This window comes from Mustelus asterias, chromosome 16, assembly GCF_964213995.1.
Source record: "Mustelus asterias chromosome 16, sMusAst1.hap1.1, whole genome shotgun sequence".
Lineage (NCBI taxonomy): Eukaryota > Metazoa > Chordata > Chondrichthyes > Carcharhiniformes > Triakidae > Mustelus > Mustelus asterias.
This window is the reverse complement of record NC_135816.1, coordinates 73,425,182-73,440,168: the sequence shown is the minus strand read 5'-3', so window position 1 is coordinate 73,440,168 and position 14,987 is coordinate 73,425,182. Positions and strand designations below refer to the sequence as shown.

General features: G+C 40.7%; 1 protein-coding gene across 3 annotated transcripts in view; it reads right to left on the bottom strand.

Annotated features, from left to right (window-relative positions):
• The window catches only part of LOC144505246 (transcription elongation regulator 1-like), a 116,713-nt gene that overhangs the window by 21,749 nt on the left and 79,977 nt on the right, over positions 1-14,987 (bottom strand). For all 3 annotated transcript variants that reach the window (XM_078231276.1, XM_078231277.1, XM_078231278.1), the window contains 5 exons: positions 12,331-12,443; positions 10,531-10,619; positions 7,823-7,980; positions 7,121-7,187; positions 6,584-6,719 (listed from right to left, as the gene is read on the bottom strand). In XM_078231276.1, the coding sequence (XP_078087402.1) occupies positions 6,584-6,719; positions 7,121-7,187; positions 7,823-7,980; positions 10,531-10,619; positions 12,331-12,443 (563 nt within the window). The remainder of the gene's footprint in view (positions 1-6,583; positions 6,720-7,120; positions 7,188-7,822; positions 7,981-10,530; positions 10,620-12,330; positions 12,444-14,987) is intronic.

Below are 14,987 nucleotides of genomic sequence, written 5' to 3'. Positions count from 1 at the left end.
AGACCTGTGGGAATGGATGGATTGGATTCTGGGTACGGGTGAAATGTTTGAAGACAAGGTAATCGCTTTATTTCACATTGCCCAGGTACTGAGGGAGTATAGCAATGTAAACAAATTGTCTTTATATGGTGCCTTAAAAATACTTCAAGGCACTTTACAGAGGAAGCAAGCTATTAGCATGGATAGAGGATTGGTTAGCTAAAAGGGAACAGTAAACATGAATGGGTCTTTTTCAGGTTGGCAATTTGTAACTTGTGGAGTGCCACAGGGATCAATGATGGGGCCTTAACTTTTTACAATCTATATCAATGGCTTGAATGAAGGGAACAAATATATGGCTAGCTAACTTTGCTGACGACATCAAGAGAAGTCAGTTATCAAGAAAAGGATGTAAATAGGTTAAGAGGGTGGGAGTGGCAGCTGGAGTATAATATGGGAAAATGTAAACTTGTGCACTTTGGCACTATTTAAATGGTGAGAAATTATAGAACTCTGGTACAGAGGGATCCGAGTGTCCTGGTACACGAACCACAAAATGTTAATATGCAGGAACAGGAAATGATTAGAAAGGCAAGTAGAAGGTTCACATTTACTGCAAGGGGAACAGAATATAAAAATAGGGAAGTTTCACGATAATTTTACAGGGTATTGGTGAGACCACATCTGGGTTTGGAGTACTGTGAACAGTTTTAGTTTCCTTATTTGAAAAAGGATATTACATTAGAAACAGTTCAGAGAAGGTTCACTTGACTCACTGCTGGCATGAAGGGCTCATCTTAAGAAAGGTTCAACTTTATATACCACTTGCAATTTAGAAGAATGACAGGTGATCTTACTGAAGGGCAGCACGGTGGCACAGTGGTTAGCACTGCTGCCTCACAGTGCCAGGGACCCGGGTTTGATTCTGGCCTCATGTCACTGTGTGCGTGGGGTGTTTGCACGTTCTCCCCGTATCTGCGTGGCTTTCCTCCGGGTGCTCCAGTTTCCTCCCACAGTGCAAAGATGTGCTGGTTAGATTGATTAGCCATGCTAAATTGCCCCTCAAGTGTCCAAAGATGTGCAGGTTAGGGTAGATTGGCCATGCTAAATTGCTGCTTAGTGTCAGGGGGATTAGCAGGGTAAATATGTGGGGTTACGGGGTTAGGACTTGGATGTGTTGTGGTCGCTGCTGACTTGATGGGCCGAATGGCCTCCTTCTGCACTGTAGGTATTCAATGATTCTATTCAATGAAACATAAAACATCACGAGGGCACTTGATAGGACACTGGACATTTCCTCTTGTAGAAAAGACTCAACCTCAGATACACAGTAAGAGTTCTCCTCAAGATGAGGAGAATGGTTGAGACCTTAATCAGATCAGCCATGATCTTAAATAGCAGAGGAGGCTTGAAGGACCCAATGGCCTATTCCTAAGTCCTATGTACCTATTAATGAATCATAAAATCAGACCAATCTGCCAAAATCTTCACATGAATCTCGGATCCCTCTGTACCAGAGTTCTATAATTTCTCACCATTTAAATAGTGCCAAAGTGCACAAGTTTACATTTTCCCATATTATACTCCAGCTGCCACTTCCACCCTCTTAACCTATTTACATCCTTTTCTTGATAACTGACTTCTCTTGATGTCATCAGCAAATTTATGGAAACATGGGAGGACTGCTTTGTATGTTAACAAATTGGACCCGATTAACATTCACAGCAGCAGCTCTGGAACAGTCCAAAGACTCTTACATAATCCATCATGATCCCTGTAGGATTTAGGTTCCATCTAGACGCCCAATTGGTTAGCACTGTTGTCACCCACTTGCCTGGAATCATTCCACTGCAAGGTCCAAATGACTTACATTCGCTCTGTGAGCCATGCAATGCCACCTTAGGGCTTTTCAAACATCTGAATGGAGGAAACAACATTCTTGCTCAAATTTAGTGTGGCGGTACAAATTTCTGATCTGAATGGAACTGGCAAGTGACAGAGTCATAGAGGTTTACAGCATGGAAACAGGCCCTTCGGCCCAACTTGTCCATGCCACCCTTTTTTAAAAAAAAACCCTAAACTAATCCCAATTGCCCGCATTTGGCCCATATCCCTCTATACCCATCGTACCCATGTAACTATCTAAATGCTTTTTAAAAGATAAAATTGTACCCACCTCTACTAATACCTCTGGCAGCTTGTTCCAGACACTCGCCACGCTCTGTGAGAAACAATTGCCCTCTGGACACTTTTGTATCTCTCCCCTCTCACCTTAAACCTATGCCCTCTAGTTTTAGACTCCCCTACCTTTGGGAAAAGATATTGACTATCTACCTTGTCTATGCCCCTCATTATTTTATAGGCCTCTATAAGGTCACCCCTCAGCCTCCTACGCTCCAGAGAAAAAAGTCCCAGTCTATTCAGCCTTTCCTTATAATTCAATCCATCAAGTCCCGGTAGCATCCTAGTAAATCTTTTCTGCACTCTTTCTAGTTTAATAATATCCTTTCTATAATAGGGTGACCAGAACTGTACACAGTATTCCAAGTGTGGCCTTACTAATGTCTTGTACAACTTCAACAAGACATCCCAACTCCTGTATTCAATGTTCTGACCAATGAAACCAAGCATGCCGAATGTCTTCTTCAACACTCTGTCCACCTGTGACTCCACTTTCAAGGAGCTATGAACATGTACCCCTAGATCTCTTTGTTCTGTAACTCTCCCCAACGCCCGACCATTAACTGAGTAAGTCCTGCCCTGGTTCAATCTACCAAAATGCATTACCTTGCATTTGTCTAAATTAAACTCCATCTGCCATTCGTCAGCCCACTGGCCCAATTGATCAAGATCCCGCTGCAATTGGAGGTAACCTTCCTCACTGTTCACCATGCCACCAAGGTTGGTGTCATCTGCAAACTTACTAACCATGCCCCCTATATTCTCATCCAAATCATTAATATAAATGACAGTGGACCCAGCACTGATCCCTGAGGCACACCGCTGGTCACAGGCCCCTAGTTTGAAAAACAACTCTCTACAACCACCCTCTGACTTCTGTCAAGAAGCCAATTTTGTATCCATTTAGATACCACACTCTGGATCCCGTGAGATTTAACTTTATGCAACAACCGACCATGCGGTACCTTGTCAAAGGCCTTGCTAAAGTCGATGTATTCAACATCAACTGCACTGCCCTCATCTACCTTCTTGGTTACTTCTTCAAAAAACTCAAGCTAATTTGTGAGACACGATTTTCCACTCAAAGCCATGCTGACTGTCCTTAATCAGTCCTTGCATCTCTAAATGCCTGTAGATCCTGTCTCTCAAAATACCTTCCAACAATTTACACACCACAGATGTGAGGCTCACTGGCCTGTAGTTCCCAGGCTTTTCCCTGCAGCCCTTTTTTAAACAAAGGCACAACATTTGCCACTCTCTAATCTTCAGGCACCTCACCCGTGACTATCAATGATTCAAATATCTCGGCTAGGGGACCCGCACTTTCCTCTCGAGCCTCCCACAACGTCCTGGGCTATACCTCATCAGGTCCCGCAGATTTATCTACCTTGATGCGCTTTAAGACTTCCAGCACCTCCTTCTCTGTAATATGTACACTTCTCAAGACAGCACTATTTATTTCCCCAAGTTCCCTAACATCCATGCTTTTTCTCAACTGTAAATACTGATGAGAAATATTCATTTAGGATCTCACCCATCTCTTGTCGATCCGCACATAGATGACCTTGTTGATCCTTAAGAGGCCCTACTCTCTCCCTTGTTACTCTTTTGCCCTTTATGTATTTGTAGAAGCTCTTCGGATTTTCCTTTGCCTTATCTGCCAAAACAATTTTGTGTCCCCTTTTTGCCCTCCTGATTTCTCTCTTAACTCTACTCCTACAGCCCCTATACTCTTCAAGAGATTCACTTAATCCCAGCTGCCTATGCACGTCATGTGCCTCCTTCTTCTTCTTGACCAGGGCCTCAATATCCCGAGTTATCCAGGGTTCCCGACTTCTGCCAGCCTTGCCCTTCACTCTAAGAGGAACGTGCTTATCCTGAACCCTGGTTAACACACTTTTGAAAGCATGCCACTTACCAGACGTCCCTTTGCCTTCCCACAGGCTCCCCCAATTAACCTTTGAAAGTTCCTACCTGATACCATGAAAATTTGCCTTGCACCAATTTAGAATATTAACTTTTGGGACAGACCTATCATTCTCCATAGCTATCTTAAAACTAATAGAATTATGGTCATTGGTCCCAAAGTGATCCCTCACTAACACTGCTGTCACCTGCCCTTCCTTATTTCCCAAGAGGAGGTCAGGTTTTGCCCCCTCTCTAGTCGGGCCATCCACATACTGATTGAATACACTCAACAAATTTCTCTCCATCCAACCCTCTAATACTATGGCTGTCCCAGTCAATGTTGGGAAAATTAAAATCTCCAACTGTTACCACCCTATTTTTCTTGGAGCTATCTGTAGTCTCCTTACATATTTGCTCCTCAATTTCCCGCTGACTATTTGGGGGCCGATAGTACAACCCTATCAAAGTGATTTCCCCCTTCTTATTTCTCAGTTCTACCCATATAGACAGTGGCCGAACCCTCGGATATATCCCCCCTCAGTACGGGCGTGATGCTTTCCCTAATCGAAAGTGAAACTCCCCCTCCTGTTCTATCTTTCCTATAGCATCTGTACCCTGGAACATTGAGCTGCCAGTCCTGTCCCTCCCTTAGCCATGTTTCAGTAATTGTTATAATATCCCAGTCCCACGTACCCATCAATGCCCTGAGTTCATCTGCCTTGCCCGTCAGGTCTCTTGCATTGAAATAAATGCAGTTTAATCTGGACTTCCCTTGCTCTCTGTCTTGCTTCTGTCTGATCTGTCTGGTACTAGGATTACTGACACTGCCTTTACTAATTAATGTGCTCTCTTTAACTTCCGTGCTGTCCTCAAACTTCTCTTCTGTCTCCCTACTGCTTTGGATCCCACCCCTCTGCCAAACTAGTTTAAACCCTCCCGAGTGGCTCTAGCAAATCTCCCCACCATGATGTTAGTCCCCCTCCAGTTCAAATGTAACCCATCCCTCTTGAACAGATCAGCCCTTCCCCAGAAAAGATCTCAATGATCCAAAAATCTAAATCCCTGCCTCCGCACCAGCTCTCAAGCCAGGCATTCATCTGCCTAATCCTCCTATTCCTACTCTCACTAGCACGTGGTACCGGTAGTAGTCCTGAAATTACTACCTTCGAGGTCCTGCACGTTAGCCTTCTGCCTAACTCTCTATATTCACATTTCAGGACCTCATCTCTTTTTCTACCTATTTCGTTGGTACCAATATGTACAACGACCTCTGGCTGCTCACCCTCCCCCTTAACAATGTCCTGCAATCGCTCAGAGACGTCCTTGACTCTGGCACCAGGGAGGCAACACACCATCCTGGAGTCTCGATTGTGGCCACAGAAACGCCTGTCTGTGCCTCTAACTAGCGAGTCCCCTATTACTACTGCTCACTTGCTCTTTGCCCGACCCTGTCCCACAGCAGAACCAGCTGTGGTGTCACAGGCCTGGCTACTGCTGGTATCTCCACCTGACAGGCTATCCCCCTCAACAGCATCCAAAATGGTATACCTGTTTAAAAGGGGAATAGACACCTCTGCTAAGAATCCTGGGTGATTGCTAATGAACGTCTTGTTAAAAAAGCCAAATTAAGCATGATTAATGCGTAATCAGGGCAGAGTAGTTGCTAAATCAAGGTGAAAGAAATGCAGTTTTTTTTGCAGAAGGAACAAGCTCAATCATAAAAGTTTTTATGAGTACTCAAAATACGCAAATTAGGATTTAGGCCTAAACAGACAACTTACAAACGGTTTGCATAAAATAAGATACCGATTCATTCTACAACACAAGGGGGAAAAAAGAAAGATTCATAGAGCCACAATATGCACCTGAAAAGAATCGGGTTTAAATCAAGGTTCAACAGATGCAGGAGATAGCCCACGTATTCCGAGCTATCAGATCTGGCAGCTGGTACTAAGAGGATTCAAAGCAAAATAAATTCTCCTGGTCTCTGCCTAATTATGGCAGACCCCAGCCCACAGTAAACATAACCAACAATTTCACTCAAATACTCCAACATATTGCTGGTGGGAGAAGCAAGAAAAAAGCCAGAGTGCGAGTTGCCTGTGGCTTGGTTAATGCACATTGTTGTCAGACAATGGAGAGCATTTCACTCTGAATCTAACAGAGGCTGATGTCAATAAAATTATCACTGACACTACATGCCCTAGATGTGATGGTACTCCTTTCTTTTATACCATCCTTCACTTCAAATACTCTGAACTTGCATGATATCTTTACAATGGGAAGCTAGATTTATGCAGCTTCACCAAACAACTGACACGTCTCAACTCAAACTTTCCAAGGGAACAAGTTTTGCTGGTTTCACTGCTAACTGAATAGAAATGCCACAATTCACGCATGGATAAGAATCTAATCTGTGACCACTAAAATAAGAGGTATTTCTGTTACTATAAAAGTTGAATGTCTGTATTTTCCAAGTCTTGCACAAAACAGGATAGTCAACGCAAGTTCTTACCCCTCTCTCCAGCAGCATATCTCGGAACTGTTTCATGCGAGACTCCAGTGGAACTATAGCCCTCTCCCGGGCTGCTTTGATCTCAGCTTCCATAGCTGCCTCCTTCTCGCACTCTGGATCTTTGAGATCATCCTTCCTGTAATAGTTTTAAATATCAAAAAAAGGAGGAACTTCACAATCCAAGAGGACAGAACATTCTTTCTATCTCTATTTACAGCAGTTCAATAGTTATAAAACATTGGATTCCACAGGGCCAAAGATAGCTACTGTAGGCCATAGCATTCGAGCATGAGGAATGGTCACTTAGGGAGATGCTGGAGGTTCGCTGGCACTTCTGAACTGTATCCTAGCCTGTGTTAGTGCTTTCAAGAGAGGAACAGATTGGAATACAACTGTTTAAAATTATGCAAGTTATATTTGAACAATAAATTGCTTTTAACACACTGCATTCTAGCCAAATGAATGAAATGAGAAACAGGCGACAGCTTTTGTAGATTTCTTACACTGCAAAGATTTATCAGGTTTCACACTACTTACTTTCGCTTCTTTGCTTTAATTGGTTCATCATCATATTCATCTTCTAGGGGCTCAGTCTCTTCTTTCACTAAATAAAGGGAAATATTTAAAGTTTAGAAAAAGACAAATTGTTTATCCCATTTACACAATAGTCTAATTTCTTAAACTTAAATTTAAAGCCAAATTTCAGTTGAATTATGTAGTAATGAATGAAGAATGGGTAAAGCCATTCATGTCAAACTCATAGCTTTAACAAGTACCAGTGCTTAGAGAAACTAATGTTTTAATTTAATCTGATGTGAATTTGTACCTTCACAAAAGTCTACATGTTAACAAAAGAAAATACATCACCAATGTGAGTGTCAGAAAAAGCTCAACTTATGTCATTAAAAATACTGTTTTAAGTATTGAAAGCTTACTAATCAATTCAGGTCAATCCACTGAAACACTCAAGCCCCTTATTCTGTAGAATGCCGAGCAGCAAACAAGACAGCATAAAAATCAGTGACCCTAGTTCTTCAGAAGACACACTTCCATTTTATAATTTGATATTTAATTTAAAAAGTCACACAAAAAAGCTATCCAAGCTCTCTCAGTCATGCATTTAATCATTGGGAATAATTCAAATTGCCAGTCCAAGTATTAGAGCATAGCAGTAAACATTCGCATTATGTTAGAGTTAATGCTGCAGTAATAGTCAATATACAAATTAGGATTACTCACCAGGTTTCTTCTCATTCTCAGACTTTTTATGAGGAGGCTCCTGGATAATTTTGTCCACATCAGCTCTTCCAACCAGCTCATCAGGCCGATCCCACATTGACAGGCGGGTTGTTGGGTTATAATAAAATACACGCTCATCACCAGTCCACACAACACACCTAACATGGCAATGAAAATAGTGACCAAATAAGCAGTGAATACAAACCAATCATTACGATGTCCTATACCTACCCAAAACCTTAGATCTTTTCAAAGTGACAATCCCAGAATAATCAGGCATTTATTGCCCATCCCTAATTGCCCTTGAACTGAGTGGTTTGCTAAATCATTTTAGAGGAGTCACCAATTATGTAGGCCAGACCAAGTGTGGATGGCAGATTCCCTTCCCGAAAGGACATTAGTGAATCAGATGGGGTTTTTAAAAAAATAATTGTCAAATTTCAGACTTTTATTGATAAATAAATTATGTAAATTGGCTATAGTGAGATTTGAACTTGGTTACCCGGAGCATTACTCCACTGACAATACCATTATGCCACCGCCTCCCCTGCGTAGAAAAGATATGAGGTAATTCAAGAACATTGAGCAGGCAACACCAAGTTTGGTTTTTGAAAGCAGAACTACAACAGGTAAAGACTGAGGCAATTAAGAAGTTCAAAATCCTCAGAAAGGAGTGAAAAACATGGCAAAGATGGTTTACTTCAACTCTGAAAAAGCCTTGAATAGAGCTGTGGGCAATGGAGGAAATCTCTAACTGTCATGATATCAAGAAAGAGAGAGACATAAAGGAGAGGTTGAAAAGTTAGTATGAGAGACAGATAACAGACAAAACCATTCCAGAAGACACGTTATGGGACGTGGAGAACAGCCGAAGATTGCTGACGGAACGATCCCTATAAGGAATACAATAACTTTTAAGTAATCTATCCTATGATATTAATAAAGTGCCCCAGCACCATCTGCTGGCAGCATAACCACATGTTTATATTCTCTGCTAGTGCTGACTTGTTGAGCAGTCAATGATTTGGTTTTGCTGCTCTATCCTTCACTGGCTGCTAGTTATTCTTCTACCAACAACAAGATGGTACATTAGGCTATAGAAGTGAGAGTACAGTATTCAAAACAAATCTAATCTAATTAAACTTTTTTAAAAATTTACGTTAGTTTATAACAAACATCAAATCAGTTCAAATTTGACCTGGGTATTGATTTGTTTGTGCTTCAAGCTGAAGGGTGAACAAAAGCACAAGGGACAAAAAATTCCTTTACAGATACTCTTGATTCCTTCAAAACATATTTTAAGAATTATTTTCACTAGGACACAAGGTCTCAGTCATGCCATTTAATTCAGTGCCAGTGCGTTGATGACATTTATTGCAGGAAGACAAATGTCAGGCTCTCTTACAACTCTATTTCAGTGCTCCCTGCTACTTTTCTTCAGCAATTTGAGAGCTGATTATGAACATGGTTTTAGTGCATGGAGAATATTTCATGCTCACTTCCCCAAAGTACATTAGAAATTAAATGGCATCATCTGGGGATCTGATCCTAATTTTAAAAAATTTAAAAACTAAAGCCCTGAGATGAACAGTGAACGGACATCAATGTTAAACAGTCCAAGTTTCTAAAGATCAGTTTTCCTTTATGTGAAGTCAGATAGGTTTTCTCAGAACCAAAATAAAATGGCAGGGCAGATAGAACTGAATGTTGGCTGTATTCTTTTCTCTCTGCCAGACAGCCAAGGACTCTCCCCACAGCAATTCCTGATTCTCAAAGATGCCAGCAAGCGAAGTGCTGAATTGAGCCTAGTACAAATTCGAGTACCCTCATTGATCTAATTTAAGTTAAAACATAACCTCAACTTAAGTCTGCTTACTTGCCCAACTATTCAATTCAGAAATGGTACAGACAAATATAAATTAATATACTCCAGGAAAAATGATTTTCAAACATTAATAAACAAAACAAAAATTGTCTTTATATATTGAGATTAGCAATATCGTATAAATATATTTTATAGGGCGGCACGGTAGCACAGTGGTTAGCACTGCTGCTTCACAGCTCCAGGGTCCCGGGTTCGATTCCCGGCTCGGGTCACTGTCTGTGTGGAGTTTGCACATTCTCCTCGTGTCTGCGTGGGTTTCCTCCGGGTGCTCCGGTTTCCTCCCACAGTCCAAAGATGTGCGGGTTAGGTTGATTGGCCAGGTTAAAAATTGTCCCTTAGAGTCCTGGGATGCGTAGGTTAGAGGGATTAGTGGGTAAAATATGTGGGGGGAGGGCCTGGGTGGGATTGTGGTCGGTGCAGACTCGATGGGCCGAATGGCCTCCTTCTGCACTGTAGGGTTTCTATGTTTCTTTCTATATTTTCTTGCTGATAAACTGATCTAGGGATGTCATGCATTCAGCTTTCATGTAAATTGAACCAACAATCCAATGCAAAACCGAGTGCAAAAAAGGTCAAAAGACTGTCCTTCTACCTCAAGGACCTAGTTTAGAATCCAAGTGCAGGTTGAAAGTCTCTTCCGTCAACTGCCTGCGACATGACTATATTAAATCATGTACAGGAAATACAACTGATTATTGATCTTGCAATTTACCCATTTTGAAATTTATGTACCTACACATATTGCTTTAAAAATACAGACACAGGAACATAAACAGTTAACAATGATCAAGTACCAACTTACTGAACACATCTGCATACATACCATGGTGTGCCGGGGACAGGGGTGGTAGCCACAGGTTTGGCTTTTTGTGCAGCTTTCTCTTCCTCAGTCAGCACCTCTTCCTTTGGCTCCTAAAACAGATAGGCAAGCAGACAGCAGTGTTATAGACAGTTACTGATTAAAACTGCAGGATATGAATCTCCAAGTGTTTTATCTTTGTGAGCAGCACAAGTGCTATCATAGAACCTTGTAGACCAGATGTAAAGTTGAAATGCCCACTAACATGCGTCTCTCACAAGCTGGAGATACTGACAGACATTGATGCTCTGATTGTGAGTTCCTCCAAATGAGATATCAGTGATGCCAAAACCAACCCCTTCCAAACCAAAATTCAAAGAGGACAAATCTGTGAGTAAAGGTTGGGGTTCCAAAAACCACGGGTGGCTAAGGCTTACAGGCCACATGCAGCCAAGGTGGATAGTTAGGCTACAGTACTTACTGTCAAAGCCATATTGCCACAATACTGAATTTGAACAAATATCTTCAGCAGTGTGAAAAGCAGTTCAAATCCGACAGAATTGTCAATATTATACTTCACAGACTGGCGGAAATAATGATATATGCATGAAAACTTTGTATTATTACCACATTATATGTTAAATACACTGAACAGGGGATTTTCACAGTAGCTTCATTGCAATGTTCATGTAAGCCTACTTGTGATACTAATATATAAACTGGTAGTTATTCATTTTGTCTCTCTGGATCAGAATCATGGAAATTGGACAGGCACTTCAAGTAAATAAACTTATGGGAATCGTCGGGCAGATGTGAGTATGACTGGGTTGCTCTGTGGAGCCAGCACAGACTCAAAAGGCCGATTTGTCTCCTTCTGTGCTGGATACGACTCTGCCTGCAGAAAATGTGTAGTGAAACAACCAGAATGCAATACTCTACTTAGCAGCCGGATCGTACATTACTACATTAGTACTACATTACTTGAGTACTACATTACATGACTTAAATAAAATAAAATTCCAACAGCACATTGGTGCCAATACATTAAACATGTCTAATGACATGGAAACAACTTAACAAATTAGACTCGGACAAAAGAAAAACAGAAGGATGCTCATTATGAACAATACTGAAGTTGAGAAATAACCTTCATTAGATAGTGAATTTGGGAGCGGTTTGTTTGCTGGCATTTATTGCCAATCTCTAATTGCCCTGAGAAAGCAGTGGTGGACCACCTTCCCCAATCAATAACAGTTTAATAGAAGTGGTCTTAGGCAATTAAGAGTCAATTGCATTGGAGTCACAAAAAGACCAGGCAAGGAAAACATATTTCTTTCCTTAAAATGCATTTGGGAGCCAATTAGGTTTTTAAACATACCAACAGCTCTATGGTCACTTTTACTGGTTTCTGTTTACTTATAGATTCCTACTTCAATAAAATGAATATTAATTCTCAAGCTACCATGGTAGTATTTGAACTCTCATTTGTGAAATTAACAGCTCAGATCTCTCGATTACCAATCTCTCTTTGTCCTATCTTCATTCCAATGTTATTTTTAAAAAAAAGAATTGGCTTTGCAATCCAATAGTTTAATGATGTAATCCAGTTAGTAGCCAAACTATTGAGACCAAAGCAGATCCAGGTTTGAATGCTGTTGTGTGTGCCAGGGCTGGAGTAGTAATATTACGATTGGCCTCAGCACCCCAAGTTAGGGAGAGGGGAAATAAGTAAAAGGTAGGAAAATAACTCTTGCTTCCTAGGGCTCCAAACGCCCTCATCTCTCTTGAATGTGAAGAAGCGGTTTACGCAGCCTCTCTACAGACCTCTTTCTTCTCTTTTGGAGGCTCTTCTTTAGGCTCTTCCTCTTCCATTTCCATTGGCTCGGGTTCTGCTGGCTCTTTGCTTGGCTCTTTGGGTTTCTCGACTTCTTTCTCTACTGTACAGAAAAAAATAAGGGTGTTTAATGTATGTTCCTGGACTATCTGACTCTCCTACAAATTCAGCACGACTTGACATTGACTTTGAATGCAACTGTTTCATGTTTAAATGGAAAAAAAATTAAAACATAAAACAAAAGTACTGATGAAAAATTGAAAAGTGTAGTTGGTTTCTGGAGCCTGCCGTGTGTGGGGGGTTCTACTATGGAGTATTTTATACTATAGACCTAACTATTAACTCTTAAGTTCTCTCCAACAATGACACCAATGACTTCATGGTTCAAGGCACCACCCAGTTTAGAAAATACCCCAGAGATCAAAAGGTCACAGGTTCAACCCAGTCTGTGTTGAACTCCTTCATCTCAACTTTTGTGTTAAAAATCCCAAGGAGAACAGTGAACTAGTTGGCATTTGCTGGATATCCAGCAGCTTCAACTGCAGTTGTCCTGAGTGTCCATATGAGTTTCCACGCCTTATGGTTTATCAAGTGACCCTTTACTAGAGAGCATGCATTTGTGAATGCCAGATAGAAACACAATCAGGCTTGGCTGTTAAGTTCCCAATAAGTTGGTTGAGGCGTTCTTGAAACTATATTTTAGTAAGAAAAGGATATCTTTAGGAGAGAAAGAACTCACTTCTTTTTGCTCTCTCTTCCACATTACCATTGGGTCAGGTTCTACTGGCGCTCCTGACTCAAAAGCGAAAAGGCACGTCTCTTTTTATAGGGAGAGATGACCTCCCTCGGTGGTAATTTTGAGAGAGAACCTTCCTCAGGAGGAGTTATATTTGATCAGGTGGAATTATGCAGCTAACCACAAACACCCAGTTAAAAGGTTTGTTCCAATTGACATCAGAACATGTTTCACAGGTATTAAGCTGTTCTGTTGAAAGTCATAAATTTCCCCACAATTTGTAAAAGAAACCTAGCCAACCAACAGGCAAAAACATAAATGCATTTCTAACTCAGAAAATACATTTGAACTGTCTGTGGGTATTTCAAGTAGCACAACAATACTGAACAAGAAACAAATCAGATGCCAAATCTTCATGCAGATGGAGGCCAAACTCTTGCATTCAGCTGTGGTACATTTGGCTGGAGCAAATAATCCAACTTACTGGCAATATTTTATTGTAAGATTAGATCCATCCATCCATATTGACTGTAGGGTGAAATAAACAATGAAAAGCAACACGGTAGATCAATGGATCTATATTACGATAAAAACTGACACTTGTTTCTACATATCCATCACCAACTGATCCCTACAGGTACAGGATATGTTTTTGTATGGTCTCAATATACAGGTGTGCTTGCCCTATAACAACCTGAATTGAGAAAAGGCATTCAGCATTAGAAACTGACAAAGGAATTCTGAGGTACTTCTTTCAAACAAAGAAGTATTACTGTGATTAAAGCCATTCCATGGACAGAGATGTTCTTTGAAATCTTGTTGGACTGAACTTGCAAAAGCAGCTGTCCATAATGGCACTCTGCATTTAATTATGGGTTTGATATTTATTAAGATTCACATGGTAGTTTAAGGCGGCCATTTATACAGTAAATAAAGAAAAATTAAAATCAGACAGCACAGATTTAAACACAGATTTGCAAAAGAACCAGCGGCTAGAGAATTTATTTATTTTTTAAATGAATTTAAGTTGTGATAATCTGAAAAGGTGGTGGGAACAGATTCAACAGTAACACGGAATATATATTGAAGTGGAAAAAATTTGCATGGCTATGGATTTAACTGAACGTTTCTTTCAAAGAGCTGGCATAAGCGCGATAGGGTGCTGCTCCTTCTATGAATCGTAAATTTACTGTATGTACCTTTGCCTCAGGCTAATCTTCTCTCTCATTTAGTTGCAAATCATATTCACTTCAATGTCTTGTGGGGCAGGTTTTTGAAGAACTAACGAGGGGTCAATCACAACCATACATAGCACGTTTACCTTCCGTGAAAAATTGGAATTTAGATAAACTATTTTTTTGAAGATCATAATGCCAATGGGAGTTTCAACAAATTGCAACTGTAGCCACTTGGACAGGAATTAGATGTAAACAACACCCATGACAATACAACCACGTCACAAATCACAGTATTTGAGGAAGGAAATAAGACACAAAATTGTGCCAAGTGCATTAGTTTAAGGGATTTGTTTGCCTCATGAACTAGAATTCAAATCCAGTTCTGACTGATGAAATAAAAGCTTTCACTCTTTTGGAAAGTTACAATGGAAAATGACATCTGCAATTTTCTCGAACTGAGGACTGAAACATATTGTTGAATAGAGAAAGATTTACTTTGCTTCCAACTCTGCAGTTCTGGGCCTGTAAGTTCCATCTGAAGACACTGGGCAACCGAAACAGAGAGTGCATCAGTCCTTAGCACTAATGTCTTGATGAAACCACCAAGGAATTTCAAAAGTTCAATCAGAAATGTTATGTAATCTAGGTTTTGTCTGGCTTGCCATACTTTGCAAGCCAGTGCATTGTGGGATTTCAGGATCCATGTTTTCTTTCCATGTTAGAGTAGTGGATA